Source organism: Anabrus simplex, chromosome 9 (genome assembly GCF_040414725.1).
Source record: "Anabrus simplex isolate iqAnaSimp1 chromosome 9, ASM4041472v1, whole genome shotgun sequence".
Lineage (NCBI taxonomy): Eukaryota > Metazoa > Arthropoda > Insecta > Orthoptera > Tettigoniidae > Anabrus > Anabrus simplex.
In genome coordinates, this window is record NC_090273.1 from 131,354,539 (window position 1) to 131,372,911 (window position 18,373).

The 18,373-nt window shown below is 41.1% G+C and overlaps 1 protein-coding gene across 2 annotated transcripts in view; it reads right to left on the reverse strand.

The window, feature by feature from the left end:
• Nucleotides 1-4,974: 4,974 nt before the first annotated feature.
• Nucleotides 4,975-18,373, reverse strand: part of jhamt (juvenile hormone acid methyltransferase) — a 79,965-nt gene continuing 66,566 nt past the window's right edge. For both annotated transcript variants that reach the window (XM_067154140.2, XM_067154141.2), the window contains exon 6: nucleotides 4,975-9,587. In XM_067154140.2, the coding sequence (XP_067010241.2) occupies nucleotides 9,382-9,587 (206 nt within the window). In that variant the 3' untranslated portion in view covers nucleotides 4,975-9,381. The remainder of the gene's footprint in view (nucleotides 9,588-18,373) is intronic.

The window sequence follows — 18,373 nt, forward strand, 5'->3', positions numbered from 1 at the left end:
TGGAACCTAGCGACTAAAAGCGAACTCTGAACTGTACCATCAGTGGGGAAACGGCGAATACTAGCATGCGATGTAGGCGGCTGAAGTTTTACGAGCACCTTCTGAGAATGGACAAAGGCAGGCTTACGAAGATGATCTTCTCACTCCTCAAAAGTTACAAGAGTGGAAAAGCATGTAGCTCAATAATTAAAATTAAAAAAAAAACTTAGGTTCTACTGGGATTTCTGATACTGATGTGTCAGACCGCCCCAAATTTTGTCAAATGGTAAACTTGTGGTCTCCTCTACCAAAGGTTGTTAAAAAAAAAAAAAAATAATAATAATAATTTTGAACAGGAAAACTGATCTAGAAAATATTCAGAAAAAGGAACGCAAGATCATTAGAAAAAATTTAGGCCCAAAACTCGTAAATGAACAGTACCGCCTTAGAGGGAAACAGGAAATCAAACAATTTTCTAACATTCACAGCGACATCAGAAAACGCAGATTAAGATTCTTTGGACATATAAAAAGGATGAACCCAGATAGACTTACCAAGCAAATAGTTGAATTTTATGAAAACCGAAGTAAAGCTAAAACGGACACAATAAAATGGATTGGCGAAATTAGAACAGATCTCAAACTGGCAGGAATTACACCTGAAGACATCCAAAGCCGGGTTATCTTCAGAACCAAAGTTCATAAGTGGCAAGTTGACCAAGAGGAAAAACCAAAGAAGAAGACCGGAACAACATGGTCTCAAGAGAGAAAAGAAGCACACAGCAAACGAATGAAGGAAGTGTAGGCACAAAGAAAGGCAAATGCCTGTCTCTAAGTACTTTGCGTAGTCCTAATGGGCTCATTCGCAATATATAATAATAATAATAATAATAATAATAATAATAATAATAATAATAATAATAATAATAAACTACATTCTTTGAAATATCGGAAGAAAGACAACAATGAAAATGTTTACCTGGTGCATTGGTTGTCTAACAACATAACACAGAGTAACAATTAATTTTGTATGTGTTCGGGACGAGCTATCCAAAATTAAACTTCAAAAAGGGGGAAAAAGTGATGCAAGGAGCGTTTTCCTTGTTTCTTGGAAAAATTCAATAAAAAGTCCGACTCGTTGGCTGAACGGTCAGCGTACTGGCCTTCGGTTCAGAGGGTCCCGGGTTCGATTCCCGGCCGGGTCGGGGATTTTAACCTTAATTGGTTAATTCCACTGGCACAGGGGCTGGGTGTATGTGTTGTCTTCATCCTCATTTCATCCTCATCACGACGCGCAGGTCGCCTACGGGGGTAAAATTGAAAGACCTGCACCTGGCGAGCCGAACCCGTCCTGGGATATTCCCGCACTAAAAGCCATACGACATTTTATTTCATTTTCATTCAATAAAAATATCTACAGGTGAAAGATAGATTACGGAGTGAGTTGGCCGTACGGTTAGGGGCGTGCAGCTGTGAGCTTGCATTCGGGAGACAGTGGGTTCGGCAGCCCTGAAGATGGTTTCCCGTGGTTTTCCATATTCAAACCTTAATCAAAGCCACTGCACCTTCCTTCCCACTCCTAGATCTTTCCTATCCCATAAGACCTGTGTGTGTCGGTGCGACATAAAGCCACTTTAAAAAAATACATTGATCAATATTCTCAAACATTTCTGTGCTGATTTTTTATAAGGCAATAGCTAGAAAACTGTAGTAGTTCACTATTTATACTCCACGCGGCTTTACTTCTAAATTGACGTTTCGCAAAACAAAAGAGCATCGCCTTACCTCTGTTGCCAGCGCGCTCCCACCACGAGAACGGCTGATGCAGTACGACCGCGGAAAACAGCCCTCGTAAAATATCATATCGCACCCAGAAAAGCTATTTAATCGGGATTGAAAATAAATTTACAAAAGCTACACTTACTAACAACATTCAACTCTAAAAAGAGAATACATTATGAAGAATAAAAGAGAATGTGGAAATAACACATCACTCACCGCTAATGGCTGGCCTAGGAAGGAGGTTATGGCCTACAAAGGGAACACTCCACTGATCTCAGTCACTTTCTTGCCACTTGTCTTTCCCGAACTACACTGAGAAATGCTAAACACGCACTAAGTGCACTAACCAATACATGGATGTAAATAAAACTACAGCTAGTTTTATACACTGACTTTTAAATCTGTATTGTGTCGGTGCGACGTAAAGCACATAGCAAAAAAAAAAAAAAAAAAAAAAAAAAAATCTGTATTGTACTAACTTTTGCTATGCTAAACTGTAAACTTTTTTTTTGCTAGGGGCTTTACGTCGCACCGACACAGATAGGTCTTATGGCGACGATGGGATAGGAAAGGCTTAGGAGTTGGAAGGAAGCGGCCGTGGCCTTAATTAAGGTACAGCCCCAGCATTTGCCTGGTGTGAAAATGGGAAACCACGGAAAACCATTTTCAGGGCTGCCGATAGTGGGATTCGAACCTACTATCTCCCGGATGCAAGCTCACAGCCACGCGCCTCTACGCGCACGGCCAACTCGCCCGGTAAACTGTAAACTACGCTATACTGTACTACTGTAGGCCTATACTAGAGAGATGAAGACTAATATGAAAAACACGAATTACCGAAGAAAAATGCAAAAGGTGTGAATGTAATGACAATTTAAAATTCCAAAATTCGTCGAAACCACGGAAAACTTACGGCGACGATGGACAGGACAGGGCTAAGAGTGGGAAGGAAGCTTCCGTGCCCTCGTTAAGGTACAGATCAACGGCCCCTCAGAATGGTGCTAATTGCTGGTACAGTAGAACCGTTGTATTTCTCATATAGCGTTACTAATCGAAAGTAACAGACTCACGGTGTTGCTCACATAGTGGTATTACTAACTGGCAACATCTAGACCTGTGGTGTTCCTCACACAGTGGTACTAAAAAATGAAATGGCGTATGACATTTAGTGCCGCGAATGTCCGAGGACAAGTTCGGCTCGCCAGATGCAGGTCTCCCGTAGGTGACCTGCACGTCGGATGAAGACGACACGTACACCCAGCCCCCGTGTCAGCGAAATTAACCAAATATGGTTAAAATCATTTTCCTTTCAACAAACAAGCAATATATTTATTGGTCATGGGATCATGCTATTTTTTTGTTTGAAATGCCCGAGCTAGTCATATGGACAAGGATATTGACAATTCACAGACATAGCACTCCCATTCGTTGGTGCTAGCCCTGGACCTCCAAAAAGAAACAAAAGACGGCACGAGCAGCGGAATACAACATATAGGAGTCCTGCACCTCGGAGAATAATGGACTCTGTCATGGAGGGTAAGAGAAGTGTAAGGAGACCAGGATGACGACGGTTAGACTCAGTTTCTAACGATTTAAAGATAAGGGGTATGGAACTAAAATAGGCCGCAGAGTTATTTTGCAAGTAGAGAATTGCGGATGCGTTCAGTTTATTCTCAGTGGCTTACAGACTAAATGCTGAAAGACATAAGAATCGAGAACGAAGATATATATGTACTAAAATATGCCAGGCTGGTAGGGCTGAGAGAATAAAGCTTTTAAAATAACGTATCTATTTTATTTATCACAAATTGAGATACTTAGTATTTTTTACATTTTTATTTTCTTATATAAAACATAATATATTATAAATAGGCTATATAAACATTTTATTCAACTATCTGGTATATTTGTGTACTTAGTAAAGTGCTCTGTCAGTATCTAAATATAGTGCTATATCATGTAACAATACATATACTATCATTGTCAAATAGGAATGAGATGAAAACGAAAGAAATATCAGGAATTCGAAGCTAGAGCGTCACGGTTTCAAGACATATTCCATGGTCATTTCTCTGTACCATCCATTAATGCGAGAACTGGGACTAGTGAGTGCCACAGGTATACTAAGGCCCACGAGAGTTGGAGTCTGACGTTGAGCGCTACCATGGAGAAAAACTTGACAAACGCTGCTCGAAAATTGTTTGTTTCCATGGTAACGATCCGAGCGATGTCACATTTTAAGGATGCTACCGTCACGTGCCTTGTCTTATGCCCGGGTGCACCATTCTCGGTAAATATCAGGCGTTACGAAACCGTGGTAAAACTCTTATCGTGGTATTTGTCACTAACCTGTTGCACCACTGCTAATCCTTGGTTTTGAAACCGCGGTTTCTTGACACTCGTTTTTTGCTATTATTCTCCTCGGAAGTAATTCAAAGTAGCATTCAGGAGGAAGTGATGTTTCGACAGTCACTTGTCTTTAATTTATTCAGAAGGCAGTGATATTCAGTTATGTGTCTCTAATTTATCCAGTTCCCAGTTGTTTACATTTTGTCTGGAATCGTCAGGTGTCTTTATTTCTAGGACGAATATTATTTTGTATAAACAAGTTTTATAATCATTTTTCTCGTTGTCCGCATCATTGTATGTCTTTTCACGAGAGTTTAATCCTGATGTAAACATGGTATGTCCACGCCTCCGCCAAAGAAAGAGTTGTGATTCGCTGAGCGTGTAGTACTGACTTCCAGCCCGTCCACATCTAGTGTTCGGACGTACAGGGCTGCGCATCGCATACGACAGTGCGAAGATCTGAACTTCTGAATAAACGACTAAACCTGGATTCTGTTCACTTAGTTTATTAAACACATTCACAATGCACTGTCTATGGTCACTTCTGAGCGGTTTTCCTCCTTTGTGCTTCACTACACGCGATGGTTCTACCTCTTGCTCCATTTCTCTAGCTATGAATACTGACACTGACTGCTGCTGCAAGATGCAACACCTTATCTCCACCCTGTACAGCTTGGGACTTCCCCCCACTACGAGAAGACTTCCTGTATTACACCACGCCTTGTGCCTTCATTTCTCGTTACTTAATCACTATTATATAAAACATATATATCGGCATAATGACAACCATTTGATTACATACTCTTCCAAACTCTGTAAATTAATCAATTAAAATAAAGTAAAATTAATGCCACGTACTACTTTCCTTCGAGCTCGCATACAGTCGAGTGAGTGCGACTGTTGCTTCTCCAATCAACTACGTCTATGTCCACATGCAAAGGCAACGTGCTCCGCCTATTTGTTTACATCACGATTAAACTTTCGTGAAAAGACATATAGTCGTTTTTATCACAGCTTCTATTACAGCCCATTATTCCTTAGATGAATTAATTATGTTTCGTTAGGTTAGTTTAGGTTAGGTTATCATCAGCCGATATGGAAAAGGAAGGGCGGACGAGAACGCAAAATTTTAGTTCATTTGAAACTGAAATGCTCACTTAGATTACTTCTTGGAGAAACAGGGTTATTTCTATGAGGTGGAAACACGAGCTGGTCACCTATTAATTGTAATTTCTTTTAATCACCCTCAAGATATTGTAGAAATACGATATGTGGTGTCAAATACATTTTAACGATAATATCACCGGCACTTAGGATGCATACAATGTGAGGTTATATAGCTCATTCACGACCGGTAAACATTTAAATCGGATCACGATATTTTTGACGCACTTAATATACAACTCACTCGTGAGGTTATGTAGTGTACATAGGCCTTAAATCCTCGGTTAAGCTGCTTAACCGCTCACTCACGCCGGTTAATTTTTAACCGCGGTAAAACGTGAGAAATTTCAAGACCCAGGCTTGATGCAACAGAAATTCGACTTAATCATGGTAAGATGACGCACCCGGGCATTAGCTTGGCTTACTCACAGCTGCTTTTGTCATATTACTGGTATTGGTACTGTGTTAGTTTTATTACTTTACGTGTTTGTTTTCCGAATAATTGCTTTTTGTTTATAAATCAGCGCTTAGTTTACAATGTTTCATAGTTTTATTCTTGAAGTGTGCCGTTACAAATCGGTGTTAAATAAGTTAATGAAAGTATCAGTGTGCGTGGTGTTATATTGTGTAAACATACGGGAAGTTCCTTATGACTGGCTGATCGATAGAAGACAGTGGTTCTCAAACTGTGTTGGAAGAACCAAACCCCATGGCATAACAGCCCCGAAGGGCTATGGCCTACCAAGCGACCGCTGCTCAGCCCTAAGGCGTGCAGATTACGAGGTGTCGTGTGGTCAGAACGACGGAACCTCTTGGCCGTTATTCTTGGCTTTATAGACCTGGGCCGCCACCTCACCGTCAGATAGCTCCTGAATTGTAATCACGAAGGCTGAATGGACTTCGAACTAGCCCTCAGATGCAGGTAAAACTCCCTGACCTGGCCGGGAATCGAACCCGGGCCATTCGGGTAAGAGGCAGGCAACCTACCTCTACAGCGCGGGGTCGGCCTTCAAGGGAATAAATGAAGAAAATTTGAAATATGAAAATAAATACAAGGAAAGTTGAATATGGATAAATGGAGCCGCGTTTCGCTTGAAAATTTCACCTGGACTACGACACGTCAGAAAAGTGTCACGGCATGCAGGCACACACATCCTATTGAAATTTTGATAGTTCACAATGTCTGAATTCCAAAATTAAGATCGGAAAATTTTCGTCCTTATTAATTAATTTGATATTCAGACTAAAATATCCCGGCCGGGTCGGGGATTTTAATCGCCTCTGATTAATTCTTCTGGCCCGGGGACTGGGTGTTTGTGTTTGTCCCAACACTTTCCTCTTCACATTCAGACAACACACTACACTACTAACCACTACAGAAAAACGCAGGAAAAAACGCGTCAGGAAGGGCATATGGCCTTAAAACAGGGCCAAATCCACATGTGTGACAGAGTTCGCACCCGCAACCCAACAGGTATTGGGAAAGCGGTAGAAAAAGAAGAATTTTGAGGCTAAAATCTGATGACATAAATTTCTTGTGGTGTGTTACAAAATTTCGCAATCTCGTTTTATTTACGATGTGTATTTAAAAGAATGGTTTAAAGTCAATTAAAAATGCCTTAATAATTAGACGGTTATTCATATTTTAAAACCTATTCTTTGGGGATATTTTCGTGGCGTTACATTGAGCCATGAGTGAGGGGTACAATTCTTATAAGTTATACGTTTTGCATTTGTTGATGATAATTATCAGCAGTTAATTATTTTGTTACTGATTGTGATATCTCATACTTATCGGCTATGCCGCGTTATGTCTTAGATCTTGAAATTATTAGCACGAGGTTAGCAACGGGTCAAAGTTTTTTGTATTCCATTAAGCCTACATATTTTATTAAGTATGGCAACGCAGTGCGTCTCGTAGTTACGTATTTCGCCGTTCATTGTCAAGACTCCAACCCCTATAGGTGCAACATAGATCAACAGAGTATTTGCCTTGAACTAGTCTTTGTTATCAATGTTTCCAAGAGTTCTGATTCCTGTTATGATAAGGTTCATTTTCATTTCATTCCTCTCTATATATTCTTATCCACTAGTAACATAAATATTATTCTCTGAAGATATACGAATTAAAATTGACACCCATTCAGAGTGCCAAGCAAATTTTTCAGATGCCAACCTTCGTTGCTCTGAAGTTCAGCACCTGTCATAATTAAGATATAAAGTGCATATTTTAAAACTGTTCACAGCATATATCCTAGTTTATAAGTACAGTAGGAACTCGTTTTCTTATGATGTATACATTACAACCTCTTACAAACTAATTAGGTCTATACAACTGATGTAAAATTGATCGATGAAAGAAAAATACGAATAACAACATTTACGCACAAGTAGAATGAATCAAATTAAAGTATGGTCGCTGCTGTGCCAAAACCGCGAATGTGGCAATTCTCTTCGTACAGACTACTTTCCTTAAGACTGGTCACGCCTCCCAGTCCATCAGAACACTTTTTTTCTTTCTTTCTTAATCCGTTTACTTTCCAGGGTTGGTTTTTTCCTCGGACTTAACGAGTGATCCAACCTCTACTGCCTCAAGGGCAGTGTGTCCTGGAGCGTGAGACTTTGGGTCGGGGATACAACTGGAGAGGAGGGCCAGTACCTCATCCAGGCGGTCTCACCTGCTATGCTGAACAGGGGCCTTGTAGGGGGATGGGAAGATTGGAAGGGGTAGACAAGGAAGAGGAAGGAAGCGGCCGTGGCCTTAAGTTAGGTACCATCGTGGCATTTGCCTGGAGAAGTGGGAAACCACGGAAAACCAATTCGAGGATGGCTGAGGTGGGAATTGAACCAGTTGATCTCCTGAGACTGAGTGGACCCCGTTCCAGCCCTCGTACCACTTTTCAAAAAGTTTCTGGCAGAGCCGGGAATCAAACCCGGACCCCCGGTGGGTAGCAGCTAATCACATTATTCACTACACCATAGAGGCGGACCATAACAATTTTCATTGAGTTCATTTTCCTACGCGCCTGTGTAAAGGAAAACGAACCTTACTGTACCGTGACATATTTACCCGCTCCTAGAGTACGATGTATTTAAGGTTCATTTTCCTTTACAGATCAGCAGGTAGGTAAGGGTTATTCTGCCCGAAGGCGAGTCCGAACCTCCGCAGAGGTGTTCCTGAGCCGGAGTTTACGTGCGGTAGGGTGGCCAGTTCCTTTCCGCTCCACCATTCCCTTATCCCCCACCAACAGCGCGTGGCAACCCATCCAACTCCTGACCACGCCCAATGTTGCTTAACTTCGGAGATCTCACGGGATCCGGTGTTTCAACACGGCTACGGCCGTTGGCACAGATCAGCATAGGAAAATGAACTCAGTGAAACTTTAATTCATTCTTTAGCCATAACTTTTTAGTTTTTAAATGAACATTACTTTGATGTTTTAGAACCTTATGTTTTCTGAAAACACTTCTCAGAAATTTGGGGGTCTTACTTTGATGTTTTAGAACCTTATGTTTTCTGAAAACACTTCTCAGAAATTTGGGGGTCAAATTCTGTGTAAAACAATGTTTTGTAAATTTTATAAATAGGCAAAGATATAAAATTTATAAAAAATAATTCAATGAAACTTGTTCTGATGGACTACATATCAAGATGTGGCTGGAAGGCGTGATCAGTCTTAAGGGAAATAATGGATAGGAAGAGCATTGTCACATTCGCGGTTTAGGCACAACAACGACGATATCTTATACTCGGTTATCCGGAATAACTGGTACCTACTAGGGGCCGTCCGGATAAGCGAACATCTGGCTAATCTAATACACAAATTTTATGGAATAAAATAAACATGCAATGGGTATATGGGAAACATTTATGGACAACTGAAGAAAGAAAATGGATAAGGGTTTGTTTGTTCGAAATCAGCTGAAAGGACCACAAAGTTGCTCAGGTGTTAATAGCTTCTTGTCTAACATTCATTGTCACTTCACAATATCCTCATTCGTATTGGTTTAAAAGGAAACTTTCCCTTCGAAACGATCTGACTTCATCCTGTGAATTAACTTCGGTAATATCATGGTCATGTCTGTAACGTTCAGATCTAAAATGGCGCTATTTCTTGACGTGAGCTATCAGTAGATTATAGTGCGCGGTGATTTTCCCGCTCGCAGGCTCGTTGTTGTTGTTATTATCATCATTAGGTTCCACTCCTGTAGCTAATTTCAGTTTGTGGATCTCACACAGGCTGTCCATCAGGAAGTCGTCTTGAAGGTTCAATGGGACTCTGTCCAGAAACGGGTTCACTGCCTTTAAGGATTCTGTGGACAAAAATAATTGATACAATTTTAGTTTATGAATCAAACATTCTATAACAATTTGAATGCTTTAATGTCCACCATGCAACATTATTTATATAGAATAGACGGTAAAGGAAATCAAAGAAGAATTTGGAAAGGGAATCACAATCCAAGGAGAGGAAATCAAAACTTTGAGATTTACCAATAACATTAATTTATGTGAGTCTGCAGAAGATTTGCAGCAATTGCTAAATGATATGGAGACAGTCTTGAGAAGAAGTACAAGATGAAAATAAATGTGTAAAACAAAAGTAACGGAGTGCAGTGGAATGAAGCCGAGTGATGCAGGAAATATTAGGTTAGGAAATGGGAAGTAGATAAATACTGTTACTTGTGTTAGAGAGTGACTACCGGTGGCAGAAATAATGAGGACATCAAATGCAGACCTAGCACAAGCAAGGGCAGCTTTCTTAAGGAAAGATATTTGCTCACTTTGAATATTGATAAAGGAATTAGAAATATGCTTCTAAAGACTTTCGTCCCAGGCGTGGCATTGTGCGTATGTGAAATGTGGACAATAACTAGTTCAGAAAGGAAGAAAATATACATTTTTGAAATGTGGTGTTTCATAAGAATGCTGAAGTTGAGATGGATGGATCGATTCTCGAATGGAGAGGTACAGAGTCGACTTGGTGAGAGGAAAACGATTTGGCAAAATTTAACCAGAAGAAGAGATAGAATGATAGGCCACGTCTTAAGACACCCACTACGTGTTCAGTTCGTTTGTGAGGGAACAGTAGATGGTAAGAACGGTAGGGGTGGGCCAAGGCATGAATATGACAGAGTCAAGTAGATGTAGGATGTATTAGTTAAGAAAAAATGAACATGTTAGCACAGCATAGGGAGGCGTGGAGGGCTGCATCAAATTAGTCTATGGACTGATGAACCAAATATCATGCAACATTCACAATCATTATACCAAGATATCTCCACCTCTTTATTTGTGTCATTATAGTCATCTGAACTTTTCAACCTGTGTTAGTTCCTGTAATGCCGAACTGAGTGGCTCAGACGATTGAGGCGCTGGCCTACTGATCCTAACTTGCTAAGTTCGATCCTGGCTCAGCCTGGTGGTATTTGAAGGTGCTCAAATACGTCAGCTTCTTGTCGATAGACTTACTAACATGTAAAAGAACTTCCGCTGGACAAAATTTCCGCACCTCGGCTTCTCCGAAAACTGTCAAAAGAGTAGTTAGTGGGACGTAAGAACAATCACATTAAAAACAATAGTTTCTATAAATCAGATCTAAGTTTGATGAAAATGATAGTCTTGTTCGAGAAATAAAACTCCCACCAGCCCTGCGATATAGGGGCTAGCGTGTTTGATTCTTACCTGCAGGACCCGTGTTCGATTTCCGCCGAGTCTAATGGTTTTTTATTCTGGACTAACGGATGGATCAGGATTCATTAAGCCTCGTGAGAGCACTTGAGAAGCTATTGATACGAGAGGAAGTCGACGCGGTCACGGAAGTCAAGCAATACGATTGAAGATTTCGTTACTCTGAGCACGTGGTGGTAGAATATTTGCAGCTGGGCAATAGTTGCGATATGCCTTACGTAAAATAAAAATCCTTGTCATATAAAGAACTTACCGAGCACCGGTTCAGTTTCTGTATGCATGTTTGTTTGGCGGGCTAAGTGGCTCAGAAGGCTGAGGCGCTGGCCTTTTGACCCCAACTTGGCAGGTTTGATCCTGGCTCAGTTCGGTCGTATTCGAAGGCGTTCAAATACGGCAGCCTCATGTCTATGGATCTACTCGCACGTAAAAGTATTCCTTCGGTGAAAAATTCCGGCCCGTCAGCAACTCCAAAACCAATTAAATTGTGTTAGTGCCACGCAAAACAATAACGTACTCTGTCCGTAGAGGGTCTACTATACCACAAAGTACTGCGCACGCAATTCTGTCCTTAATCAATCAATCAATCAATCAATACTGATCTGCATTTAGGGCAGTCGCCCAGGTGGCAGATTCCCTATCTGTTGCTTTCCTAGCCTTATCCGAAATGATTTCAAAGAAATTGGAAATTTATTGAACATCTCCCTTGGTAAGTTATTCCAATCCCTAACTCCCCTTCCTATAAATGAATATTTGCCCCAGTTTGTCCTCTTGAATTCCAACTTTATCTTCATATTGTGATCTTTCCTACTTTTATAGACGCCATTCAAACCTATTCGTCTACTAATGTCATTCCACGCCATCTCTCCGCTGACAGCTCGGAACATACCACTTAGTCGAGCAGCTCTTCTTCTTTCTCTCAATTCTTCCCAACCCAAACATTGCAACATTTTTGTAACGCTACTCTTTTGTCGGAAATCACCCAGAACAAATCGAGCTGCTTTTCTTTGGATTTTTTCCAGTTCTTGAATCAGGTAATCCTGGTGAGGGTCCCATACACTAGAACCATACTCTAGTTGGGGTCTTACCAGAGACTTATATGCACTCTCCTTTACATCCTTACTACAACTCCTAAACACCCTCATAACCATGTGCAGAGATCGGTACCCTTTATTTACAATCCCATTTATGTGATTACTCCAGTGAAGATCTTTCCTTATATTAACACCTAGAGACATAAGAAAACGCACACACAAACGTGCAAATCATACAGTGCACAGAAAACTAAAAGGAAAAAATATCGAGAAAAATATTACTTCAGTGTGGTGTTTCTTGGGTTGTGCTAAGTTATACATAAAATAATCAAATTACCTTTATTTCTTCCCACAACCCATGTAAAGTATTTTTGTGAATTTGTCCCACAAGGAGTTCTTTTAAATAATAATAATAATAATAATAATAATAATAATAATAATAATTTTACGTTCCACTACTGTTTTTGCGGTTTTCGGAAACGCTGAGGTGCCACAATTTGGTCCCGCAGGAGTTCTTTAACGTGCCAGTAAATATACGGACACGAGACTGACGTATTTGAGCACCTTCAAACCGGACTGAGCCAGGATCGAACCTGCCAAGTAGGACTCAGAAGATCAGCGCTCTACCATTTGAGCTACTCAGCTTGGCGCCAGTAAATATACTGACACAAGAGTGGCATATTTGAAAAGCTTAAAATACCACCGGACTGAAGTGGGATCGAACACGCGAACGCGTGCTTAGAAGGCCAGTGTTCTCTACCAACAGAGCTAGTCAGTCCGGCACGAAAAAAAGTGTATTATAATTTCAGTACAAGTAAATTTTTCTAAATAAACAATTTCAAAACTTGGGAGGAACTGCCTCGAACCTGGTCTACGCTGTCAGTATTAAAATCCATTCCTGAACGTGATGATAAACACTTCCTTAATGAATGTCCAGAACATAGCATCTAATTCCTTTACTCGGTCTTCTCGGACCGAGCTCGATAGCTGCAGTCGCTTAAATGCGGCAGTAGGTTCGAACCCCACTGTCGGCAGCCCTGAAAATGGTTTTCCGTGGTTTCCCATTTTCATACCAAGCAAATCCTGGGGCTGTACCTTAATTAAGGCCACGGCTGCTTCCTTCCCAGTCCTAGCCCCTTCCTGTCCCATCGTCGCCGTAAGACCTATCAGTGTCAGTGCGACGTAAAACAACTAGCAAAAAAAAAAAAAAAAAAAACTTTCTCGGATGTATTTGTCTAACTAGGAACTTGTAATGTGTGAAATATTTACTTACTACGAGTGTCGATAATAACGCTTCCTCCAAGTGCTAATCACACAGATGAGGAACTTTTAAAGTAATTCTGCTAATGTGTTGAAGTTGTTTGTTTTCCTAGCTTGCTAATGTTACACGTTATTCATTTCAACTGGAGACTCTCAAGTTACTGTTATAACAGTTAAAGAAATGAGCATCTACTAATTTGTTTCTCCTCCAACGTTATTTGCAAAACTATTACGTTACTGTCGCACTTGGTGAACTCCTCCTCGTCGACCTCCGGGTCTGTACGGGACAGTATTACAGGGTTATTCGAAATGATTGTCGGGGTTTCGTGAATTCTTTTTTGAAAACGTGGAACACGTATCATTTTTATTGTTGCAGTAACGGTTAGACAAACTCTCAAAAGTTTTGTTTTGCATCAACTGTAGGACATAAGTTACCACCAGATGGCAGTAATAGTAGTGTTTAACAAAATGGCGGTTAGCGATAAGGAGAAAGCTTTTTGTACTCTTGAATTTCATCAACACCGATCCGTTACCAGAGTCCAGTGCCATTTTCGGACAAAATACGGGAAGGAGCCTCCTTCCGACAACTTTGTTCGCAGATGGTACACGCAATTTGTGGATACAGGTTGTTTGTGGAAAGGGAAAAGCAGTGGGCGTCCCGCTGCCCGAAGCGGGCGTTACCGTTAGGTGCCTTCGTAACACACGCCATACTGTGGTTTGAGGAACATGCAGTTTCCTGCTACATCTCGTAGTTGATTTCTTAGGACTATCGAGATAAACGCCCTTAATCTGATTCACATCCGCTTCTGACACAGCGGGACGCCCACTGCTTTTCCCTTTCCACAAACAACCTGTATCCACAAATTGCGTGTACCATCTGCGAATAGAGTTGTCGGAAGGAGGCTCCTTCCCGTATTTTGTCCGAAAATGGCGCTGGACTCTGGTAACGGATCGGTGTTGATGAAATTCAAGAGTACAAAAAGCTTTCTCCTTATCGCTAACCGCCATTTTGTTAAACACTGCTATTGCTGCCATCTGGTGGTAACTTACGTACTACAGTTGATGCAAAACAAAACTTTGAGAGTTTGTCTAACCGGAACTGCAACAATAAAAATGATACGTTTTCCACGTTTTCAAAAAAGAATTCACGGAACCCCGACAATCATTTAGAATAACCCTGTATTATACAGTAAAACGTGCTCAAAGCGGAACTTGAATAAAGCGGAAACTTGTCCAGTATGGAATGCTTTCTCGGTCCCGGCGAACCTTACGACGTTATAATGTACTTTTGTACAATGCCGAATCTCCTCAACGTGAAAACGAAATATGAAAGACTTTTAAAAAATCTACTTGTACAATGTGGAAAATATTAGGAACTGATCTAGTTCTGCGTATATATTTGTATATTTCTGGTGCTGGTATGATCAATGTCGTTGTTTGGATAAATTGACGCACGCGTTTGGGGAGAGTGATAATACGGATGGTTGAAACGAATGAAGTGCTTGAAAACGCGCCGGCGATATCCAACGTGTGCCAAACAACAATCATTCCCTGCGAGGCAGAGAGCTTCATTCGAAGTGATGAACAACTTACGGCACACCACATTTTCGAATCAGCTACAGCTTTTCTAGCAATGAGAAAGGCCGAGAAAGAGGAGGAGACGGAAAAAAGAGGAGACGAACAAGATGATCAAGATCAAAACAAGATTCGAACCCATCAACAGGCCCACAGTGCTTTTGTGACGTAAAGCACCCTGCCATTACATGTAACTCTTCCACTCATCTTGAACTAATGTACTCAGCAAAGGACAGTATTCAGAAAGACACGATTAGAAAGAAGAAGAAACAAGTTTGTTTGATTTGTGGAAGAAAGCTTAGTGTTGTGAAGTAGTGTAATGCAGTGTTGTGATAGTGCCAAAATGATGTAAACCAAACCCCATGGCACTACAGCCCTTGAAGGGCCTTGGCCTGCCAAGCGACCGCTGCTCAGCCCGAAGGCCTGCAGTTACGAGGTGTCGTGTGGTCAGCACGACGAATCCTCTCGGCCATTATTCTTGGCTTTCTAGATCGGGCCGCCATCTCACCGTCAGATAGTTCCTCAATTCTAATCACGTAGGCTGAGTGGACCTCGAACCAGCCCTCAGGTCCAGGTAAAAATCCCTGACCTGGCCGGGAATCGAACCCGGGGCCTCCGGGTAAGAGGCAGGCACGCTACCCGTACACCACGGGGCCGGCTGCCACAATGATGTACTGTGTAATAATAATGAGCAGTAATAATGATGTATGTATGTTGAGTCCGTCAGCGATTCCGCTGGTTGTATCCTCAACAGCTCTGCCATCAGCTGTCATAGATGGCCTCGGCATCACTGAAGAGACGTACTAGGGAAATGAGGAGTGAGGTAGTTTCCCGTTGCTTTACTCACTGAGCTAGATGTTGCTATTACATATCAGTCTGCCAAGCCCACTGAAATGCATGCACCAACCGACCCTATGAGCAACATTTTCACACCATTCATAACAGGGACTGGCTACATAAGGAATGGCATTACTAGCATCGCTCATACCTCAGTCACTTTCATATCGTCAAAGCCAAGGATAAGATAGAAACAGATCAATGAAAGTAACAAAATTGCTCTAGCCCATACCAGAAGACATAGTGCACTGTAAACACTAGGTCCTGTCAGCAAAGGTAATAATAATAATAATAATAATAATAATAATAATAATAATAATAATAATAATAATAATAAATCAATATACTACAGTACTACGTACATCCATCTGAATAGCTGAGCGTCATGCGTAAGCTCAAAATAATATTTAAAATTCTCTATACTATTTCATGTTTTGTGTAACGGTGGTGGTGATTGGTGTTTTAAGAAAAATACGCTGTGTTGTTAATGGGGAAACTTGTCTAATTCGGAGAAATCTTTCGGTCCCTTGTGCTTCCGCTTTGAGCAAGTTTTACTGTATGTACCCGTCGGTCATTTCGCTAAGTCTTTTTAACATGGATGGGAGGTCTATCTGGAATTAAGTCATCATTTCCCCGACACTACTGTAACCGTGACAACCAGTGTTCGTCTATGTATACGAGGTCAGTAGCGTCATCTTCTCACTGTGCGCTTTCTTCCTGTAACTAAGAGCTTGAGTATCAAGTGAATACAGTTGTACTCCTCAGTTCAGAATTAAAATCCTTGAACTGACCTAAAACGAACCCAGGGCCTTGGGATAAGAGACAGGCACGCTACCCCGTCATCACAGGGCTGTCTAATGATAATTAGATTAATAACGGATGGGAAAAATGAGACTGGTTCGGAAAATATTTATGAGACTAACGGAGAATTGATCCTCGTTAATGATCAAAAGAACTGCTGTCACAGGAAATGCTGGAAACCGCGATTTCGAAGCACCAATCGGTTGCTGCCACGTGTCTGCGCGTGCGCATCTCCCGAGTATGTCGCTGTCTCATTACTAGACCAGGGTCCGACTCGTTGGCTGAACGGTCAGCGTACTGGCCTTCGGTTCAGAGGGTCCCGGGTTCGATTCCCGGCCGGGTCGGGGATTTTAACCTTAATTGGTTAATTCCAATGGCACGGGGGCTGGGTGTATGTGTTGTCTTCATCATCATTCCATCCTCATCACGACGCGCAGGTCGCCTACGGGAGTCAACTCGAAAGACCTGCACCTGGCGAGCCGAACATGTCTTCGGACACTCCCGGCACTAAAAGCCATACGCCATTTCATTTCATTACTAGACCAGGGATTTTAAGACAAATGCTTATTTTGTTCCTTAAGAAATAACATGAGATGTTTAAATATGTTGACAATTCATGTTAAATCTCTTAGATTTACAGAATTTTATAGTGCCCTAAAATGATTTGGACCGTTAGAGCCTATTTTAATATTGTAGTGCCTAAATGCCTATAATGGAAGCAAAATTTTCAACTCAACTAATGAAAATCGTAAGTTTAACATGACTGAAGTATTTATAAACTTCAGTGTTCAATAGGTAGGGGATAAAATATGGAGAAGTGGGCTAGTCTACTGCAGAAGAATCTAGATTATTCAGTGCTGAAAAGGGAAAAAGCAATGGATGGGGAAAAAGTAGACTTACTTAGCAGTTCCAGTAGTTTGTAATACGAAACCCAGGTATTTGAAGTTGGATACGAATTCTAAATGTTCTTCTCCGCATTTTAGTTGGTCCATATTAGATATTTTGCTGTTATATCTGTTAAGAATAAGTAGACCAAGTTTCTTGAAGTAAAAGAGAGATAACGTTACAGTTTAATTATATTGTAATATTTTAAAGTCTATTTTCTCTCTATTACACATTTTTAAAGCATATTTTAAGTGCCTATTTTCTCATTTAAAAGCCTATTTACTTGTTTTAAAATCCTATTTTAGGTGCCTTAAACTACATTTTTAGAGCCTAAAATCACAGGTCTACGCATTACGTATGAGTGAGTGAGAGTAGCAGACGAGTTCAATAACAAGTAGAATACAATACAAAATGGTGATGGTTTGGTAAAACCTCCAGCAAAGTGTGCAATGCAAAACTTTGTGGCAAATTGGCGTGAAAGGGATTCTGTAGCGAATAAAAACTCTAACTATCCGAAAAGAGTTCGAACATCAGAAAATATTGCTCGAGTGAAGGAAAGCCTGAAACGATGTCCGACGAAATCTCAGCGCCGTTTATCTGTGCAAAGTGGGAATTAAGAGATCTTCGTGTTGTCGAAAGATTATCAGAAAGGGACCTGCATTTGTGTCCTTACAAATTGACTGTTGTGTCTGCCTTAAACCGTCCAGACGAATCTTCGCGAGTTCAGTTCTGCTGGTGATTTCTGATTCAGGTAGAGTCAGGACTTTTGGATCCTCAGTTTTTAATTTCTTCAGATGAGGCCCTTTCCAGCATCTTCTGTGATGTTCATTAATATGGGTCAATTCTATTAAAATATTTTCCGGGACATTCCGTGGGTTTTCCATTTTCACACCAGGCACCAGGTCACGGCCACTTCCTTCCCACTTCTAACCCTTTCCTATCCCATCGTCGCCATATTTAGGTTAACTTCATGGACATCGCATTGAATTGCGAATCTCTACCGGCTGCAATCTAAAAAG